We start from the raw sequence: 17,049 nt of genomic DNA, 5'->3' as shown, positions 1-17,049 counted from the left end.
CCAAGAGCCATCATGCCCATCTTTATGATTACACCACTCCACCACCATCAGTAGATGCTTTTTGTGTCGCATGTTCCAAGTGAACCACTGGTACCATAATCACACTCCATACACTCGTGCACAAAGTGGCGAGGAGCAGCAATGAAAAATCGTTGTGGAGGACCGTTGACGGGCGCTCAAGTGTTTGCTCTCAGTGCCAGAGCTCGGTTTCATGCTGCATATTGAAACATGAATTGCTCATTGACCTCTTTAGCAAAGTGCATCACAGTCAGGGTAAGAGCAGAGCAGAAAAGAAAGGACACAATCAGAACAATACGGTATATAGGAATTTCCTTTATCTCCTTGTGCCTGTTGTGATACGAGATGTTAGAGATTTACAACATGTATAGCCATAGCCAGTAGGATTAGTGAGAAAAAAAATAATAATAATAAAAAATAATAAAAAGATGACTTAAAGTTTATGCTTTGGGAAAGCCAGAGAGGTAATAAATGATGTCCCACACAGACACACAAACACTTAAAATCTCTACTGTGGAGATGCAGTCTTGACAGTGCAAGTAAAAAAGTGTTTTTTATGTGCTGTTACCCTGCTTCCAGCCTAGTAAACTCACCAGCACAATGAATTAATGGACTCCTGTGGCCTGGGATCTTTGCCAAATGTGTCAGTGAAGGTCACGGTAATAAAAATCTGCCTCCCCTATCAAAATATCATATTGCTCACATTGTTGTGGTATGTGTGTTTGTATGACTGTTTCAGTAGATCTGTCTGAAATGTGTTTTCAAAATGAAACTATGAGACAATATGAGAGAGAATGAAGGTGAACCTCAATGATTGACTTGTGGTCTCCTGACCTAAACCCAATTAAGCTTGTCTGGGTATGATACATAGGTGTGTCAGAGGCAGAGAACACCCTCCAGATAATGTTCGCAGCCTTATTTGACGAACGACAGGACCCACACCCAAAACGATATCGCACAAATTTGTGTGTGAACATGAGAGGGAGTACACAAATTATTAGAGAACATTTGTGCCAAATAAATGTCTTTTTACTTACAAATTACTTTTCGCTAAACATATGTTTTCAATTTGTTTTTAGGTGCAAGTGTTCCTTAAGGGTCATATTCTGTTTATGTTTCATTATTTCTTATATTCTGTATCAAATTGAACAATTACAACCATGCACTGGGCTGTATCATTTTGGTCATAAAAATATTATTTAAATTATATCTGTTCCGTTAATTTCTTCCAGTAGTGTATTTGGTTTTGGCCTATTTCCTGATGACCACCCAGGGAGTTAATAATCAGCTAACAGCCATGACTGGGTCATTGAAACCGCTTGCTTTTTCTCTTTTCTCCCACACATCTGAAACACTAAAACTCAAAAAGGAGCTCATATATCAAGCAGTCAGCGATGTTTGTCTATACAAGATGTTCAAAATAAGTTACCAAAACCAAAACCACACACACCCAGGTGGGGTGACTATTAATGGGGCCATCCCCAAATCAAGCTCAAGCTCCAGACGGCAATAGATAATGTGAAGCTATATTGTCATGTGACATATCCTATCACCAACTGGTGAACAAATTGAAACGGATAGCACTGCTAACACCACCACGTAAAATGGCAAAATGATCTGACCCTTTCTGCTTCCCCTGCTGGAAATCAACAATATATCAAACACTATTTCAAGATGGAAGTTGTGGAAACTCTTCATTTGCTAGCACTGCTTTACTTTACAAAGGTAAGTGCTGTGCCAACATTATCTTAAGCAATGTTTTGGCTCCATTCGGCTGTTTCTGTGCTTGGTGGTTGGCGATACTAATGAGCCATAAAGCTACTGATGCTGCCGGCTGTCCTGTTGCTTCCCTGCAGATCTGCTTACGAGCAGTGTCTCTTTGCTCTTATCTACTCTTTGTTCTACTTGTTGGTTGCTGTTTTTGTGGCGTGTTTTCCTATTGTCATAATAAATCCACCGCATGTGACTCTGCTAAATGAATTAAAGGATTATGCATTTGATCTTTAACATCCAGTGGGTATCCCAAGTATCCTTGAGAAAGACACTAATCTCCAACATTCTCATTTATTGTATGTCATAGGAAATCAAAGTGTCGGCCTACAATGTGATGATCTTGGGCGATGCTGTAAAAAAAATATACTTTACTTTGTGGGAGTCTTTCTCTTTGTCAGTGCTATAGAAACACTGTATGCAAGATTTATAGCTGAATTTGACTACACAAATGTATATTATGTCACTTGGCTATAGCAGCTATAGTGAAGTCCAGTTTCATGTTCACATAAACCTCTTAATTGCTGATGATAGGGTCATAAGGGCCATCTTCTACTCCAAGAATAACAAAGAAACTACTGGGACATTTTACAGAATATCTTAAATAGTCTCAAGGGGAACAATTTCACAATGTATACATATCAACATATTGCCCATACTGCTGTACATCATAGATATCATGTAATTAGTTGAAGTGCAGTCTTTTGGACTGGAAGGACTATTCAGACAAACTCAAGGAGAATATTATACATGTTTACTTTTGCATCTGACACAACACTGAATCATTTTTGACTTGTTACAATTTGTAAGCATGGATGGATTACAACATTTCTTTCTTCTGGTTTCCCTGAATGCGAACCATCTGTGTGGACCACACTGTTAGTCTCTCCCCACCGGGACAATTTTAGTTCTGAAATGTTGTTAAATTGAGATGCCCATTTGATATCACAGAGAATGCCTGCGATGCCACTCCTGTTATTTTTACAGAGTTCATCTGGATCACGCGTTGTGGGGGGGCAAAGCAGCACGCATACCACGGCAGATTTAAAGATCAGCAAAGAATTATTAATCTACACTCCGTGTGTAAAGCTTAGATGATTTACTTTGGAAAGAAACCCCCCTGATGAATCCTTAAAGATAATGTTATATTTTAACTTTTGAAATGTATTGTGAATGTTGCTATGTACAGTGAGCCAGTTCAGTTATGTCTCTGGAAAATATACTGACATTGAAGTGACTGAACTTTAAAACACCAACATGGTTTGTCGTATTATCTTTATCCCCTCCCTGCCGTAACAGAATGAGGGTTAAAACTCAGAGACCATATAAGCTGGAAGTGAAGAGACCTCTAATAGGAGTGACAGAGGGTGGATCAACAAGGTTTAATTTAGAGACAGTAAGGTATTTTGGGACCTGCATTTTAAAAGTGCAAATACCTCCTAGAACACAGGTGCATTAAATGCTGACAGGGGAAATTATTGGCTTGGATGTAAAAATGTGGCATCGGCCTGAAAACTGTGAAAAATTCAAGGTATCATTAACGTATTTAAAAAAAAAAAAAAAGTTTGTTCTTTTTGGCTAAAATGTAACCACAGCGCATCTGAAAATGAAAATATTTTAATGTCGAGGACCCGAATTAATGCATGTAACCACGACACTAACCCTCAACCAATATAAATCCATAGCACGGGTCAGTGCCGGCCCAGTGGTTTCCAATGTGGATTTAGGCATAAAATGTTAAATTTCATAACAGACTGGAATTGTCAGTGTTGTGCTTTATTACACTCACTACAAACTGGGGAATTGAAATATGAATTTTTGAGGGCCAGAGCAGCATAGGCCCGGGTTGTCACCCATTGTGTGTGTGTGTGGTGTGTGTGTGTTTCCAATCTTTAAGAAAAACACAGCCAACATACTCTTCTTTTACATTCAGAACAACCTCTTTTTTTTGTTTGCAATTAACTTTTGACTTGTGAACGTTTGACATGGTGTGTCATTTGGTCTTATTCAAAGCACTTTACTTTGGCTCCCCTCCTCATTACGTGGACTTGAAAAAATGTGTTGACTCTCAGCATCCACAGCTTGTTGTCAGATTCATTTAGATCTATAAACCCCTCTGAGGTTTGTGTCTCCAATGGCCTAACATGATGTCTGGCTGCATTACCAGATGTTGAAAAGTCAAATTCAGGGTCCGCAGCTACTTCGCTGCTCTTTCTGCAATATCTTGGCCCAGTTTCATGAAATACTTCACTTCTTACAAACCAGTCAGAGCCAGTGAATATGTGCACAAAGGACTGAAAGCACAGTTGCTTAAGATTGCATTGTAAAAGTGTTCTGTCACAATATGATGACAGAAGAAATATGCTCTGCTGGCCTTTGTAATGAAGACCAAGTAGCGAGAAAAAAATGTAAGATACAGCCCACCACTGAGATTAGAGACAGTGTGTGTATAATAACAATAACTGGTTTGAGAATGGTAACATGATTCTGTACAGATTTAAGCTCTGTATGAACATTGTTTTTAATATTATCCATGTATTATTAGGATCTTCAGCTTACAGTACACACCTTGCTGTTCAGTTTTAGTTCAGATCTATAAAAAATATAGCAGCATTTAAATGTTGTGGGACTTTTATTAATGTAATTAATGTCTAGTCTAGTTTGTGGGAGATCATGTTACGTTAACAGCAGTGTAAACTGTTGGTGACAAAGATGTGAGGCTAATTTAAAATGAGCTGTGTAGCACCGTAAATTACAGAGATCATGAACCATCATCACAACTTAGCAAAATGTTTTCTTCAGATCAGTAAAGTTTCAGTTCATCAACTGGGACCCAGCAGCACCCAAAGAAAATAATAAAACAGATTTACCTGAGCACAAAGCTCCTGGACAGCAATCCAAGGGTAAACACCTTACCTCCTTTAAAATCTTTTAAATGTTAAATGTTTCTCACCAGAAGTGATCCATAGCTTTAAAAGTTGACTTTTACATCAATGCAGGGTTTTTACAAAAACAAAATCATGTATTGTTAAGATTTCAAAGGAAAAACATTTCCATAGACTTTTGGAGTTGGAGTTCACTACCATCAAACTAGAGGCACGAGGGGTGGATGGAAATTAAGAATCAGCTATGACCAAGAGAAACTGGAAGTAGCTCAACCTTGGCAAATAACAAAGGCTGCAGATTAGATCAAAAACAGCCGTGTTGGTGGCGGCATGTTGTTTAAGGGATCTTGATATAACATTCAGAAAGGGAAGCTGTAAATGGCAAATCATTTTTATGCTTATCAGACAACAAATCACTGCACAGCAGTTTGTAATACTATTACACTGGGTTTGACAACTTTGCTTCATGACGATCATCAGTTAAACACTAGAATTTCTGTATTTGCATTAAGTAATCCACATTGAACGAGCACTTGCATGTAGTTGAATTGCCTACACAAGAAAGGCTGCATTGTGTTGCAGCAAAACTTGAGCTTGTTTCAACATTCTTACCAGACAACATTACATTTTTTTTGCAGCAGTAGCCTAATTGAAATGACTAAGCAGCCTGTGTTGTTTTATGCAGGGCTGTTTTCTGAACATGTCCTAAAGACAATAGTTTGAAGCTTGTCTGTGTAGCACTGAAACAAAAAATGGAAACAAAGACCAAGAACCAGAGGTAGAAATTATTAAGTTTTCCATAAGGCAACACTGCCAGAATGTGTCAGACCAATTACAGACATGTGGGATATTCTATGAAAGATACTCCAAAGTCCATATGAAGCTTAATTTTTCCTGTTGGTGTGTCCATTTTCTCCCGAGAACCTGCCAGTTAAGTTAAGCTCTGCAAGAAGCAGCCCATGCTGCATGAAAGTCTTTGCATGTTCTCCCATCCGTGGTTCATTTGCATTCACAGTGTGATTGTCTGAACTTTTTCATAAGGTCCCTCTGACCTTTTGTTAATTTGTTAGAGTTTCACCAATTAGCAGCAACTGTCTTTAGTGATTTATATGATTTGCAGTACTATACAATGACTTCATATCATTTTAAATGACACCATGTCTGTTTTTACAATATCTCTCCATCTTTCTTTACATCTCTCTTTTCAGACTAAATATTACTGTTATTATAATCATCATCAATTTGAGCTATGTCATGCTCACACATGCTTCACATAATGTAAAACAAGCAGACATTACCTCATATCTGTGCCTTAACAAAGGGTGCATTTTCATCAGAATAATATAATATTCAGCCATTTTGTATCAAAGATCCAAAGTTTGTCTTATAAAAGCTCAACAAATTGTTCGTATTAAAGCAGCACACCATCAGTAACTGGTTCTGATTTCCAGTTTAGCATCAAGATCTGTGAAGTCTCTGCTTCAGGAAGTGTCAATGGATCGAAAGCCAGAGGTATTACAGTTAAAAGATCCCAATTATATATCCCATAATAAAATGCAGTCATTAGCGCGCAGGTTAATGAGTCAATGTCGACTATGATTGGTCAGGTCTCCTCGTTAGGTTATGTCCAACCAATCGGGTCGCCTGTGGGGCTTGCAGGTGTGAACGTCCACCACTTCCTCGCAGACACTGCACTCCACCGCACAGCACCACTTGAACTTGCAGTCACACTTGTTGACGCGTTTGACACGCATGGTGTCGTAGCCCCGCCCACAGCACATGACCTCACAGCCATCTGTGCCTCTTGAGGACTTGTTGCACACTCTGCCTGCCGTGCCCAACGAGCCTGTAAAGAAATGTATTTGTGTTACAGTGAAAATCAGCATCAAAATCAATGAAATAATAAAATCATTTATAAAAAAACAAATCTTCAACAACCTTAACATGGACTTACAAATAGCCATGCCAAACTATAACTAACAATTAAACTTAAGGATCAAAACATAATTTGTTATGTTACAAAATGAATCACATGGTGGGAGCGTTTTGAGGCCTAACTGTAAATATAGTCAAGAAATACAGACTATAACCAGGGAAAGGTTGTATAATGTTTTTTGTGCCTAGTCTTAATTAATTCCTGTACCTGTTGACAACTCAAAGTCTTGTTTACTTTGATCCAAAATGCCTGTGATAAATTTCCATTTTCAGACACCTCATCCTCAAATCACTTTGTTTTTAAAACTAAATTAATTGATCTTTTATGCCACTTGGGGGCAGTAGTGCAACTTGTAAATGCAATATTGACATATTCTAAAGTCAGGGTATCCGAGGGGTATTAAAAAGTATTAAAAGGTAGTAAATCAACTTAGTGAAAATTAAGGCCCTTAAAAAGTATTATAAGTTCGCCAGAATTTATTACATAGACTGTACAGTAGACTTATTTTCCATAGCGCACATATCCGAGGAGGGGGGTTGAAGTCTTGGCAGATTGTCACACGCTAGTATTGTTTGAAACATGCATGTGACCCACACCAGGCCGGGATCTAAACATGGAACATTGGCGCTGAAGTTTAACTGTTTAGCTAGCATGGACTCATCACAGAGCTGTGACGTCATTTTGAGACTCAGTTTCTAAAGTTTAGTCAACATGTGAGAACTCGTCTGACAGAGTCTCCTGTTGTTGCTTGATGTGTGAAACAACGACTCCACTTGATTTCATAGACAGAAAATGACATTGAAAAGACAAAAAAGAAAAATGTCAGTAGAACAGCTGTTCACAAGCATCCTCCTGTGAAACACCGTTGGTCAAGTATTCTTGATGTCTAGGCATTGCGTCATTTTTTTAGCAGATATCAAGTAGCGTAACTCAAAAATGTAATTATGTAGTTGGATCTATCTACAGTGTTCAGCTGACTGACAACTTGATGGGAGAGCAGCCATTAATGTCAAACTTCTGTGCTGCTAGTATGCCCAGTACACCGCTCCAACCGAGTCCCATCACCAGTCAGCAATCGCATCTTCTCTGGAAGTCGCTTTGGATAAAAGCGACAGATAAATGACTAAATGTAAATGTAAATAAATAAGGGACAGTAACAGTGCATGTGCCCTCCCATTTACCAATCCTGTTTTTGCTATATGACTAGAGGCAAGTTGCGTTGAGGTTTTAAAAAATATTTAGAAGGTATTAAAAAGGTATTAAATTTAACCTCAAGATTCCTGCATAGACCCTGTAAAGCTGATATAGCAAACTTTGCTTATATACACACCCAGTAGACCTGCAACATTCAGTTATTCTAATATTAACTTTCCTTTTAGCTTTATATTGATTTTAACCAACTCCACCGTGGCTCTTTAGCTGCTAAACGTTCATTAGCTACCTGTCTGGGGCTCAGCAGATACTGCGCAGTTTCCTTACTGACAATAGATGCCTGCTGCTGGTGGGAATTAGGTTGTTGATAGATGAATCTGTGGGCCAGGAAACCAAAATAAAAAGCTCAGAGATGCCACAGTGCCGAGATCACTTCTTCACTATGAATGGCCCCTTTCACATTGCAGTTATTTGATCCAATGATAATAAGAAAACATTTATAAGTGCAGCTTTAAAGGAATTTTTGAGTGACATGTACCTTCTCTATTGAAAATGGAGTAATTATATATTCACTTTGTTCTTAAGTGATTGTTTTCTGGTTCTCCGAGTCACGTATCAGTTTAACTTCATTCCATTTTCGGAAAAACCTCCAGTGATGACATACTGTAAATGTCCAGAACTGCTAATGTTGGCAGTGGATATTTTGATGCTGAAAACTGAAACTGTTTTTCCAAAGCGAAATATCACTTTTCCCACACTCTTTAGCTGGGTATTGGCTTTCAGACACGTTGACAGAATAGTCTCAGAGCCAAACACAAAGGTGTCCATGTACTCAGGTGTTAAATCTAGGCCTAAGATCAGATGCCACGTCTAATAACAGAGCATCGCTGATGTAAAGACAAAAGGATAAGAGGAGATATTCCCCTCAGGCTTTAGGGAGTGGAGCTAATACTGACCAAAGGAAGGATTTGAAAAACAAGCCTGCATGTGTCCTTAGGCTGTGAATTCCTATACAATGGAGATTGGTGTCAAGGAGGATCATACGCTTATTTTAAGATCACATATTAACAAGGAAAGACAGTCTTTCCTTTGAGTAAACACACTTTTATTACCCCTTAGTGTCAAACTGGAGGATTCTGCCACTCTTATCCTGTTGTCGTGTCCGGCACATATGCACTATGCTATCTTACCTAACAGTGAGCTAGTGAACTCCTTTACGCTCTATTGAAGGTGCTGCATTGGAGGAGAGAGATAGGGCTTCACAAAGCAAAGCAAACACTAGCAATTAAAGGTGATGTTAAAGGTCACATCACTGACTTTTAAGCTGTAAAGGAATGCCAGTCTTTGCTGGACGAGTCTTTGATTCTCATTGATTTCATGCAATGACACCCACTGGTCTCACTTGTCTCATAACAATATAATCAATAGGTTACAATATTTTATATGACTACATTTATTTGACGGTGCCGATTAAAAAACCTGAATAAAATATTCATATACATAGGAACATGCTAGGGATTTCAGTTTTTTTGGCATCTCTGAAACAGTTCTAGCGACTTTCTTATTTCAAGTCAAGTGAATTCAACTTCTGAAAGTGACGTGACGCAATTAGTTATCTTGTTAAACTAGAGAAGACGTATCGCTCTGTAGGAGTGGAGGTTCATCCCTCGAGTACAAACACTGGTTTTCACAGAGGACTTTGAACATAAAACAATAATTTGGCCTGATATCAAGTTTCTCACAGAATTAACTTTCATTAGCAACAGCTGATATGAACTGCTACAGGAGACATATTTTATACATTTAGCTGATTTTTAAGCTCTTATGTACCTCAAATCTTTAGCCTGGCTAAATACCAAAAGGTGCATAGGACATTGTATGATTTTGGTGAACCAACCCTTTAAAAACAATCCTGAATACATTTTTACTCTTTGTAAAGAGCTCCTAATTCTTTCCCCTAAAGACTATAAACCTACATTTTAGTGACAAAAACCTTCTTCTCCATTCATTCACTCACCTGCTGTGGGGTCCATGAGACAGTAATCTGGTGAGTTCTCGATGTACACTAACTCATTCTTGCTGCTTTCCTTGAAGTCCCTGTCAGCAGCTATCTGGTTCATGGTCACCTCAATGGCTGTGTTGTACTTCTTGCGAAGGTAGTCTCCAGTTCGCCTGAAATCAGACATCGCCAGCCAGCAGGTTCTCAGAGAACAGGAGCCGCTGACCCCGTGACACTTGCACTCCAGCTTCATAAAGCGCTTCACTGCCTAGAGCAGAGGTCAAAGGTGACAGGGTGTTAAGCCTATGAAGTTGCCCATGGCATGATGTAGATGTGATCAGCCTTGTCTCAGGTCAGTTTTTAGTTAAATATTCTTTATTCTGACTAGGTTTTACTGGAGCTGCAACAGTTAGTTGTCAACTATGAAATTAATTAGCAACTATTTTGATAATAAGAAAAACTTTCCAAATTCTCTGATTTTAGTTTCTCAAATCTAAGTATTACCTGATTTCAGTAAACTGAAAAACAAGACATTTATTAACATTTTATGAACCAACAACTAATCGATTAAATTAGAAAATGGTTGACAGATTAATTGATAATGAAAATAATCATTAGTTGTAGCCCTAGAGTTTACCAAAAGTTCTGAAAACAAACCAGCTTATCACCTAAAATTAAATCTATATAAAAGTAAATTTATAATGTATATGATTAGAAGATTTGATCTAATTTTACTCAACTCATTTTCTCTTCTGCTTTTAAATCCAAAAATGAGATCATTTCATGTCATGGTATATTTACTTATGTATTGCAATATTCGCAAAATATATCAACATATTAATGTATGTTGTGAAATATAAAATTCTGTTTTTGTTTTTATTTAAATTGTTTTTGAAAAAAAATATGTTTAATTGTTTTCTGAAGTTTTATGATCCAAATGATCTGCATATGACTTGATTATGAAAATAATCATTAGTTGGATCCCTAATTCAGATATAGATAAAACAACCTGTAGGGAATATATCTATTTTTATTCAATCCAATAAAATATATACCTGACAAATAAATGCAATTCATCGTATTGGTGCAAAACTCAAAGACAAAAGAAATCTCAGAGCTCAAATATCTTATCTTAAGTTATCTGCTTGGTGCTTGATGGAAGCTGTATAGAAAAAAAATGTAATAATTGTGCTAATATGTACTGTACTCTTCTCTCACTGGTTGTATTAACACTAAAGCTGCTGCTCACCATCCGACCGCACCGGTTGTTGTGCAGGTTCATCCGTGCACGAGCGTCTTTCACCATCCTCTCTCGAGCATCTACAAAGGCCTTTGCAAATTTTATGCCGTAGTTGATGTTGTCGCTGCACCCACCCCAGTCGAAAGTGCCCCTCTCGTCGTTCTCTCGCCCTCTCTTGTGACTGTCACAGTTGCAGATCTTTAGCTCCCCCTGACTGCAGGCCCTGGTGATGGCATAGACCACTCCTGCTGAAGAGATGGCGTACACGAACGCTGCCTCTCGGCTGCCTGAGTGTGCAGAAAAGAGAAGAGTTGCACTGAAATCCTTGATAAATAATATATTCTTGTCAATGATAAATTGTTTTTACTGCTACTACTATTTAATAAATGACAGGGTTGTAAAGCTCGTTCGGAAACCACACTAGTTTTGCATTTTTTGTTCAAATTGCTGTTCTTTTAGTGCCCAAGTTCACTGTATTACTGCTCAGTAAAGCAGCCATTCTCAAGTTTATCTTAGACAGCAGGAGCGCAGAAATCTGTCCATTTATGGTGGATGGTTCAGACAGAGGTAGCAGCATGTCGGCTAAAACATCACAGTCCAGCCGACTCTCCTTTCACCTTTTTAATTTGCACAGATGGCAGCTTTCTCAGTCACTGGGCTGTGTTTTCATTTCAGGCAAGAGGAGATTTTGGGGGTTATTTGGTCTGGCTTTCCCACCCACCTCCTGTCCTCATTCCTGCTCACGCAATGAAGCAGAACACAGGCGATATGTCAGGGAGTAAAGCTTTGTCTGGCTGCCAGAAACATCTACCCAAATATTTACATCTCCTATTACTGTTTATACATCACCAGTGTAGTGATCTGCTACTTGTTTTCGGAGAACATCCACTTTCCCAATCTTCCCTCATTCCTGAGAAGGTAAAAAAAGGCCACAACACTTTCTCTTTATGTTTGTATTCTAAGCGACGTTGATTTAATAAGACACCTATTAATTCTCTGCTTATCTGGAAACAGCGGAGACATTTACGAGGATGATTAACTCGAGAGTCACTGACATAAACAACCATTGTCACGCACATGCAGAGAACCACACAGATAGAAATCTCAGTCACGCATGTGCAGACTCACTTCGCAGCATCACCCTGCCAAACACCGTGTGGTCCCGGTCCAGCGTGCTGCAGTTCCAGCGGTGGTGTCTAAACTGGTGCTGACACTCCCTGATCCACTCTTTGGCTCCTTCACCGATGGACTGCATCAGATCCGGGTGCTGTTGGCACAGCTGCCGCTGCTTGCTCACCAGGCCGGGAATGTTGTCACAGATCACCCGAGCACCCAGTGCTCCGATGTACCTGCAGACACACGGACAGATAAAATGTATCTATCATGAGGGAATACAGTTTGGCCTGTTTAAAGGTGTACAGTATATTCACTACGGTAGCTCCGGAGGAGCTGTGTGGGTAGAAAGAAGACAATGAGAAGACATATTGTAATTCCGATTCAGGAACTAAATTATATATTCACATCAAAACAGCCTAAATTAGATACTTTGGCTGTATTATGTATGTGTAGTGGTTCATCAACAGTAAATGCAGATGCAAAAAAGCTGTGTACCTCATTTCAAATGGCTAAATCAATTGTATTAGTGTTAATATTCCATTTTATCTATTGTGTAACCATCAGTGAACATAGCTTTGCAGCCATTTACTGTGCCTCAACATATACAACTCTCAATTATAATTAATTATCATTTTTGGCATTAGTATTTTTTCCCACTTGCTTACGCTTAATTAAGATCTGAATAATGCAACATGAACGCATGTGTGGAGTTGTAAAGACGTTGGTGTTTCCCAGGCCAGGAGGGTCTGATAAACATGCTGCATTATGTGTAATCAAGGAACTCGATGCATTCTAAGGATTTAAAGTCAGAACATCTCCGTCTCTGCTGCTCCGATTTTTGCTTTTACTTTTATTTTATTTTTATGTGCCTCTCACAAGTTCAAGAACTTTATCATAATGCAATAGTAAATTACTGGAGTACCCTGTTAAAGGAAAAGTTCAACATTTGGGGAAATGTGCTTATTCTAAAACTCACTGATTAAAAGGTTTTATCTTGTTTGTTTAATCGCTACAAAAACCAAAGGGTAAAAATGACAAATTGCTGTTTTAATGAGGGGAAATGTGCTTGAATATATCTTGATTGGGATCAGTTGCCCATTAACCAATGGTCAGAAAGAAAAAATAAAGTTGGGTAGAATAAACAGTCTGGTACATAGTGTCCAGAATATGCCAATTTGACAGTTTTACTCTTTGTTTTTTGTACAGACATATCTTTGGACAGTGCTGAGCTACAGTTTCCTTCTGTATCAAGCTTTTATACTAAGCTAATGATCATAGCTTTATAACTGGTGGACAGTCAAGAGAATGGTATCGATCTTTTCATCTAACTCTCAGCAGGAAAGCAAACCGCAATTTCCCAAACTGCCACACTTTTCATTTAAAATGTAGATTATTGATTAGATCCAAACTAGTGTGCTTATTTTTCTTCACATCCACAGCCCTTGTCCACTTGAGACTCAGATATTCAGGAGAGATTATTAAATTCCTCACGTTCAGTGAAAAGCACCTCTTTCCCTGTGACAGGCCTTTACCTCCTGCTCTATTCAGACATAATCCCTTACTTTGTAGAAACTCTTAAAAGGATGGATCACATGCTGCTGGTTTTGTGACACTGCGGGGGGCCTCTTATCAACAGGACATGAGGACAGTCATCTACAGTGCAAGTGACCGCTCAGGCCTTTCCCTTCCAGCGTCACACATCAACCATATGCAGACACAACCCCACCCCCACCCCCCTCTAAGCCTGCACGCTCCACTCTCCATCCGGATATCATTATAGTCCTTAATCGCGGCCACATTTGTGTCGCCTGGCCACCGAGACAGAAACGGACGTAGCAGGCAGTTTCCACTCCCGTTATGGCTGTCCAGGTCCCGTTCTAACTGTGACTATCTGCCTGAGCAGTAAAGCAGAGCAGAAGGACTACTTATGTTTATTGTGTGTTGTACATACAGGCTGTGCCAAAAGACCCCTGACTGTCTCCAAGAGGACACACACATGGAAAAAGAGAGAGAGCGAGAGAGAGAGAGAGAGAGAGAGAGAGAGAGAGAGAGAGAGAGAGAGAGAAGGGGGTCCTGTGCAGCAAGACACATGGTGCTCATCTAAATTATCTCAATGGTTAAAAATAGGCTCCAACAATACACAAACCAGGATTAAATATGTATTAATCATCTGGACACAAAGCTTCCAAACCTCCCCTGCTCAGCGTCTCTCTCTCTCTCTCTTTCTCTGGAATTTCTCAGTGATTTAATCACAGCTTTTCATGAAGTATTTGCATAAGACAGCAAAAGGTTAACACAATGGCAAGTAGGATGACATATGCATTTGGCTCTCGTGGGAAATTACATTTTCATAACATTATTTACATTATTTGTAAATCCATTTGTAAGAAGGTGTGCAGAGGCATAATTCAAAGCTGAAACGAAGAACATGTAGAATGTCAACCGCTACACTTGTTCAAATATACAGTACACATCAAATACAATTTCTCTAAGTGTGACCTGACATATGAGAACAACTATTTCAGGTGGGTGGGATAAGTGTGTAGGGGGGGTTTGGGTTGCTTACACACCGAGAGGTTTTTATTCCCCCCCTGAGCGTTTAAAACCTCAGGAGAAATCATCAAGGAGCATTTATTCATGCACCAGCGCCTGCACCTGCCACTTACTCTGGGCAAGATGGATGGATAGGGGAGAGGGGAGACCCCCCCCCCCTCACACACACACACCATTAATCTTCATAAACACATGATACACACGGCTGTGCTGAACATCTCACCTTGCATTGAGAAATTAACATCAGCACAAACATTCCCATACAGATATGAAAGTTTCATTTTTAGCTTTTCATTGGACTGGATATTCTGAATGTATGGGTACTGATTTTTGTAGGTTTGTAGGACAGAATGGCTGTATCAAGACGAAATGTTTGTGAAATCAGAAGAATATAGTTAGGTAGATCCATTTTTGCCTTATTCACAAGAGAATTTCCATCTGATATATAATACAGAGGACAAACTAGAGTAAAGGTTTGAACAAAGACCAATATTTAGAGAACTTTTAGAACTTTTTTCTACACTTGCTTCTGTAACTTCTCGCTTATATAAGCAACAGTTAAACTGTAACTAATTAAAACTGGCAAATGCACTTAATAATACTCACCACCACGATGAATCTACTCTCGGCGTAAAGATGAGCAGCAGCAGAATAAAAATAAAGTATAATTTAGAGATGGGTTTGGAGTGATGTCGGATTTTTGTCCCATTTCTGATCCCCATAGCCTTGCTGCTGTCTGATAAGCTCCGAGATTTCATCAGACAAAACATGTTTCTTCCTTTCATGTGTTGGCAAAAGCTGCACAGTCAGGTGTGAAAGTCCTTGACGATTGTCTGCCGTCCATCATTGGAGAACTGAAAGAACTTCAAAAGGAAGAGAAGTGGTTTCAAAATCCATCAGTTATTAATGCCATGCAGAGTTTCTGTCAGTACATCCATAATCTTCAGTGGCGGTGGACGTTGTAATTAATAAGTGAGAATAAACCCTCCATCTCAGATGTCTCTAAAAGTCTTGTATTAGGAATAAATTCACCCTTTCTCCTCAGCTGTTGCGCACCGAATTTAATGTCACTAAAGCTGCGGGGGGAAGCTGTTAAAAATCCGATCTTGTGACACAGGAGCGAAAGTGGTAAAAAGTCAAATCAGATACGAGTCGAGTTGAAGAACTATTTCCGAGGATGGGTCAGACATTGTGCGCACCTTTCCTCTTGGAGCCGAGAATGAAGATGCGCACCGAAACGCTCTGCGCTCTCAGCTGCGGTGCGTCAGCTGTCTGTGACCCCCTCCACTCCACCCCTGCCCCCACCTCCACCCCCACCCCCTTTTGTCAGAAAATTACAAATAGTGGCATATAGTTCAACAGACAGCAGGAAAGGAGATGTATATATTTAGTTGGATGGAAAGTAATCCCTGTCTGCGACGTCTGCTGGTTAAAGATCAACTTTTTGCCACTCCAGAACATTAAATACACAGCCAATGATATTCTTCTAATAATAATAATACCACTGTGGAATTTATGCCTGTACTCAGCTATCATATCATTGTATATCTAGTAGCATTGTGAAATGTCTTCCTATAGGGACTCCCTACAGTGACTTGTATGCTCAGTTTAATATATAAGCAGGCAGTTCAGCACTCAACAACCCTCTAGAGAACTGTGTCATGTCTGTCAAATATTTCTAGTCAATGCACTAAAATATATTTTTCACATTGAGTTTCAAATAATGAAGGACTGTGTGATAACACACTTAATGTTTGAAAGCTACAAAGCTGAACCAGAAGGGCTCCTGTGGCAAGCACGTTAGATGAATCATTTATTCACAGAGATTATTAATAGTATTGATACGAATATTGATTGTATTGATTACTCTTCATTTACCAATAAAGTAGACAGGTAGGTCAGTTTGTGTCATCAGTGTAGAGGAGAAAGTTTTGCTTGAGAACCTTCAGCTATGAGAGGTCAAGCTTTCAGCTTTGACACGTCATTAAACTAGAACTCTGTCTCCACAGAGATAGGTAATCCTTCCCAGGGGGCATTTTAAATGTCGTATCATATGACTGCTGAATTAAACGCACGAAAACATATTTGGTGTTGCATGGAACATCCATAGCTGGTGATTTTAACCGGAGTGATCCCAGGTTCAAGACTTTAAGATTCCAAGGCTGGGCTGAGTCGACCGTTGTTTCCAAGTCTTGGCTCTCCAAGTCTGAACTGGATAAAGATGTGGTAAATGATGGCTTCAATATTAAGAATTCTGACTATCCCAGGAAAGGCGGTGCTGATCTATGTCAAATCCAGTCTTGCGCATGTCTCCAAAGCTTCTGTTCAGCAGTTTATTTGTCTGATGTTGGTTGCTACAGGCCCCCTTCTACTGCCACAC

The 17,049-nt window shown here is 39.3% G+C and overlaps 1 protein-coding gene across 1 annotated transcript; it reads right to left on the bottom strand.

Annotated features, from left to right (window-relative positions):
* Positions 1 to 2,655: 2,655 nt before the first annotated feature.
* Positions 2,656 to 15,876, bottom strand: LOC104922301 (protein Wnt-2b-A). Its single transcript, XM_027278862.1, has 6 exons — positions 15,702 to 15,876; positions 15,276 to 15,532; positions 12,129 to 12,349; positions 11,010 to 11,287; positions 9,779 to 10,028; positions 2,656 to 6,519 (listed from the first exon to the last, which is right to left on the bottom strand). The coding sequence occupies exons 2-6, from the start codon at positions 15,452 to 15,454 to the stop codon at positions 6,290 to 6,292; spliced, it is 1,158 nt and encodes a 385-aa protein (XP_027134663.1). The 5' UTR covers positions 15,455 to 15,532; positions 15,702 to 15,876; the 3' UTR covers positions 2,656 to 6,289.
* Positions 15,877 to 17,049: the final 1,173 nt, after the last annotated feature.

The sequence above is a fragment of the Larimichthys crocea genome, chromosome VI (genome assembly GCF_000972845.2).
Source record: "Larimichthys crocea isolate SSNF chromosome VI, L_crocea_2.0, whole genome shotgun sequence".
NCBI classification, from domain to species: Eukaryota; Metazoa; Chordata; class Actinopteri; family Sciaenidae; genus Larimichthys; species Larimichthys crocea.
The sequence above is the reverse complement of the archived record's forward strand: the minus strand, read 5'-3'. Positions and strand labels throughout refer to the sequence as shown.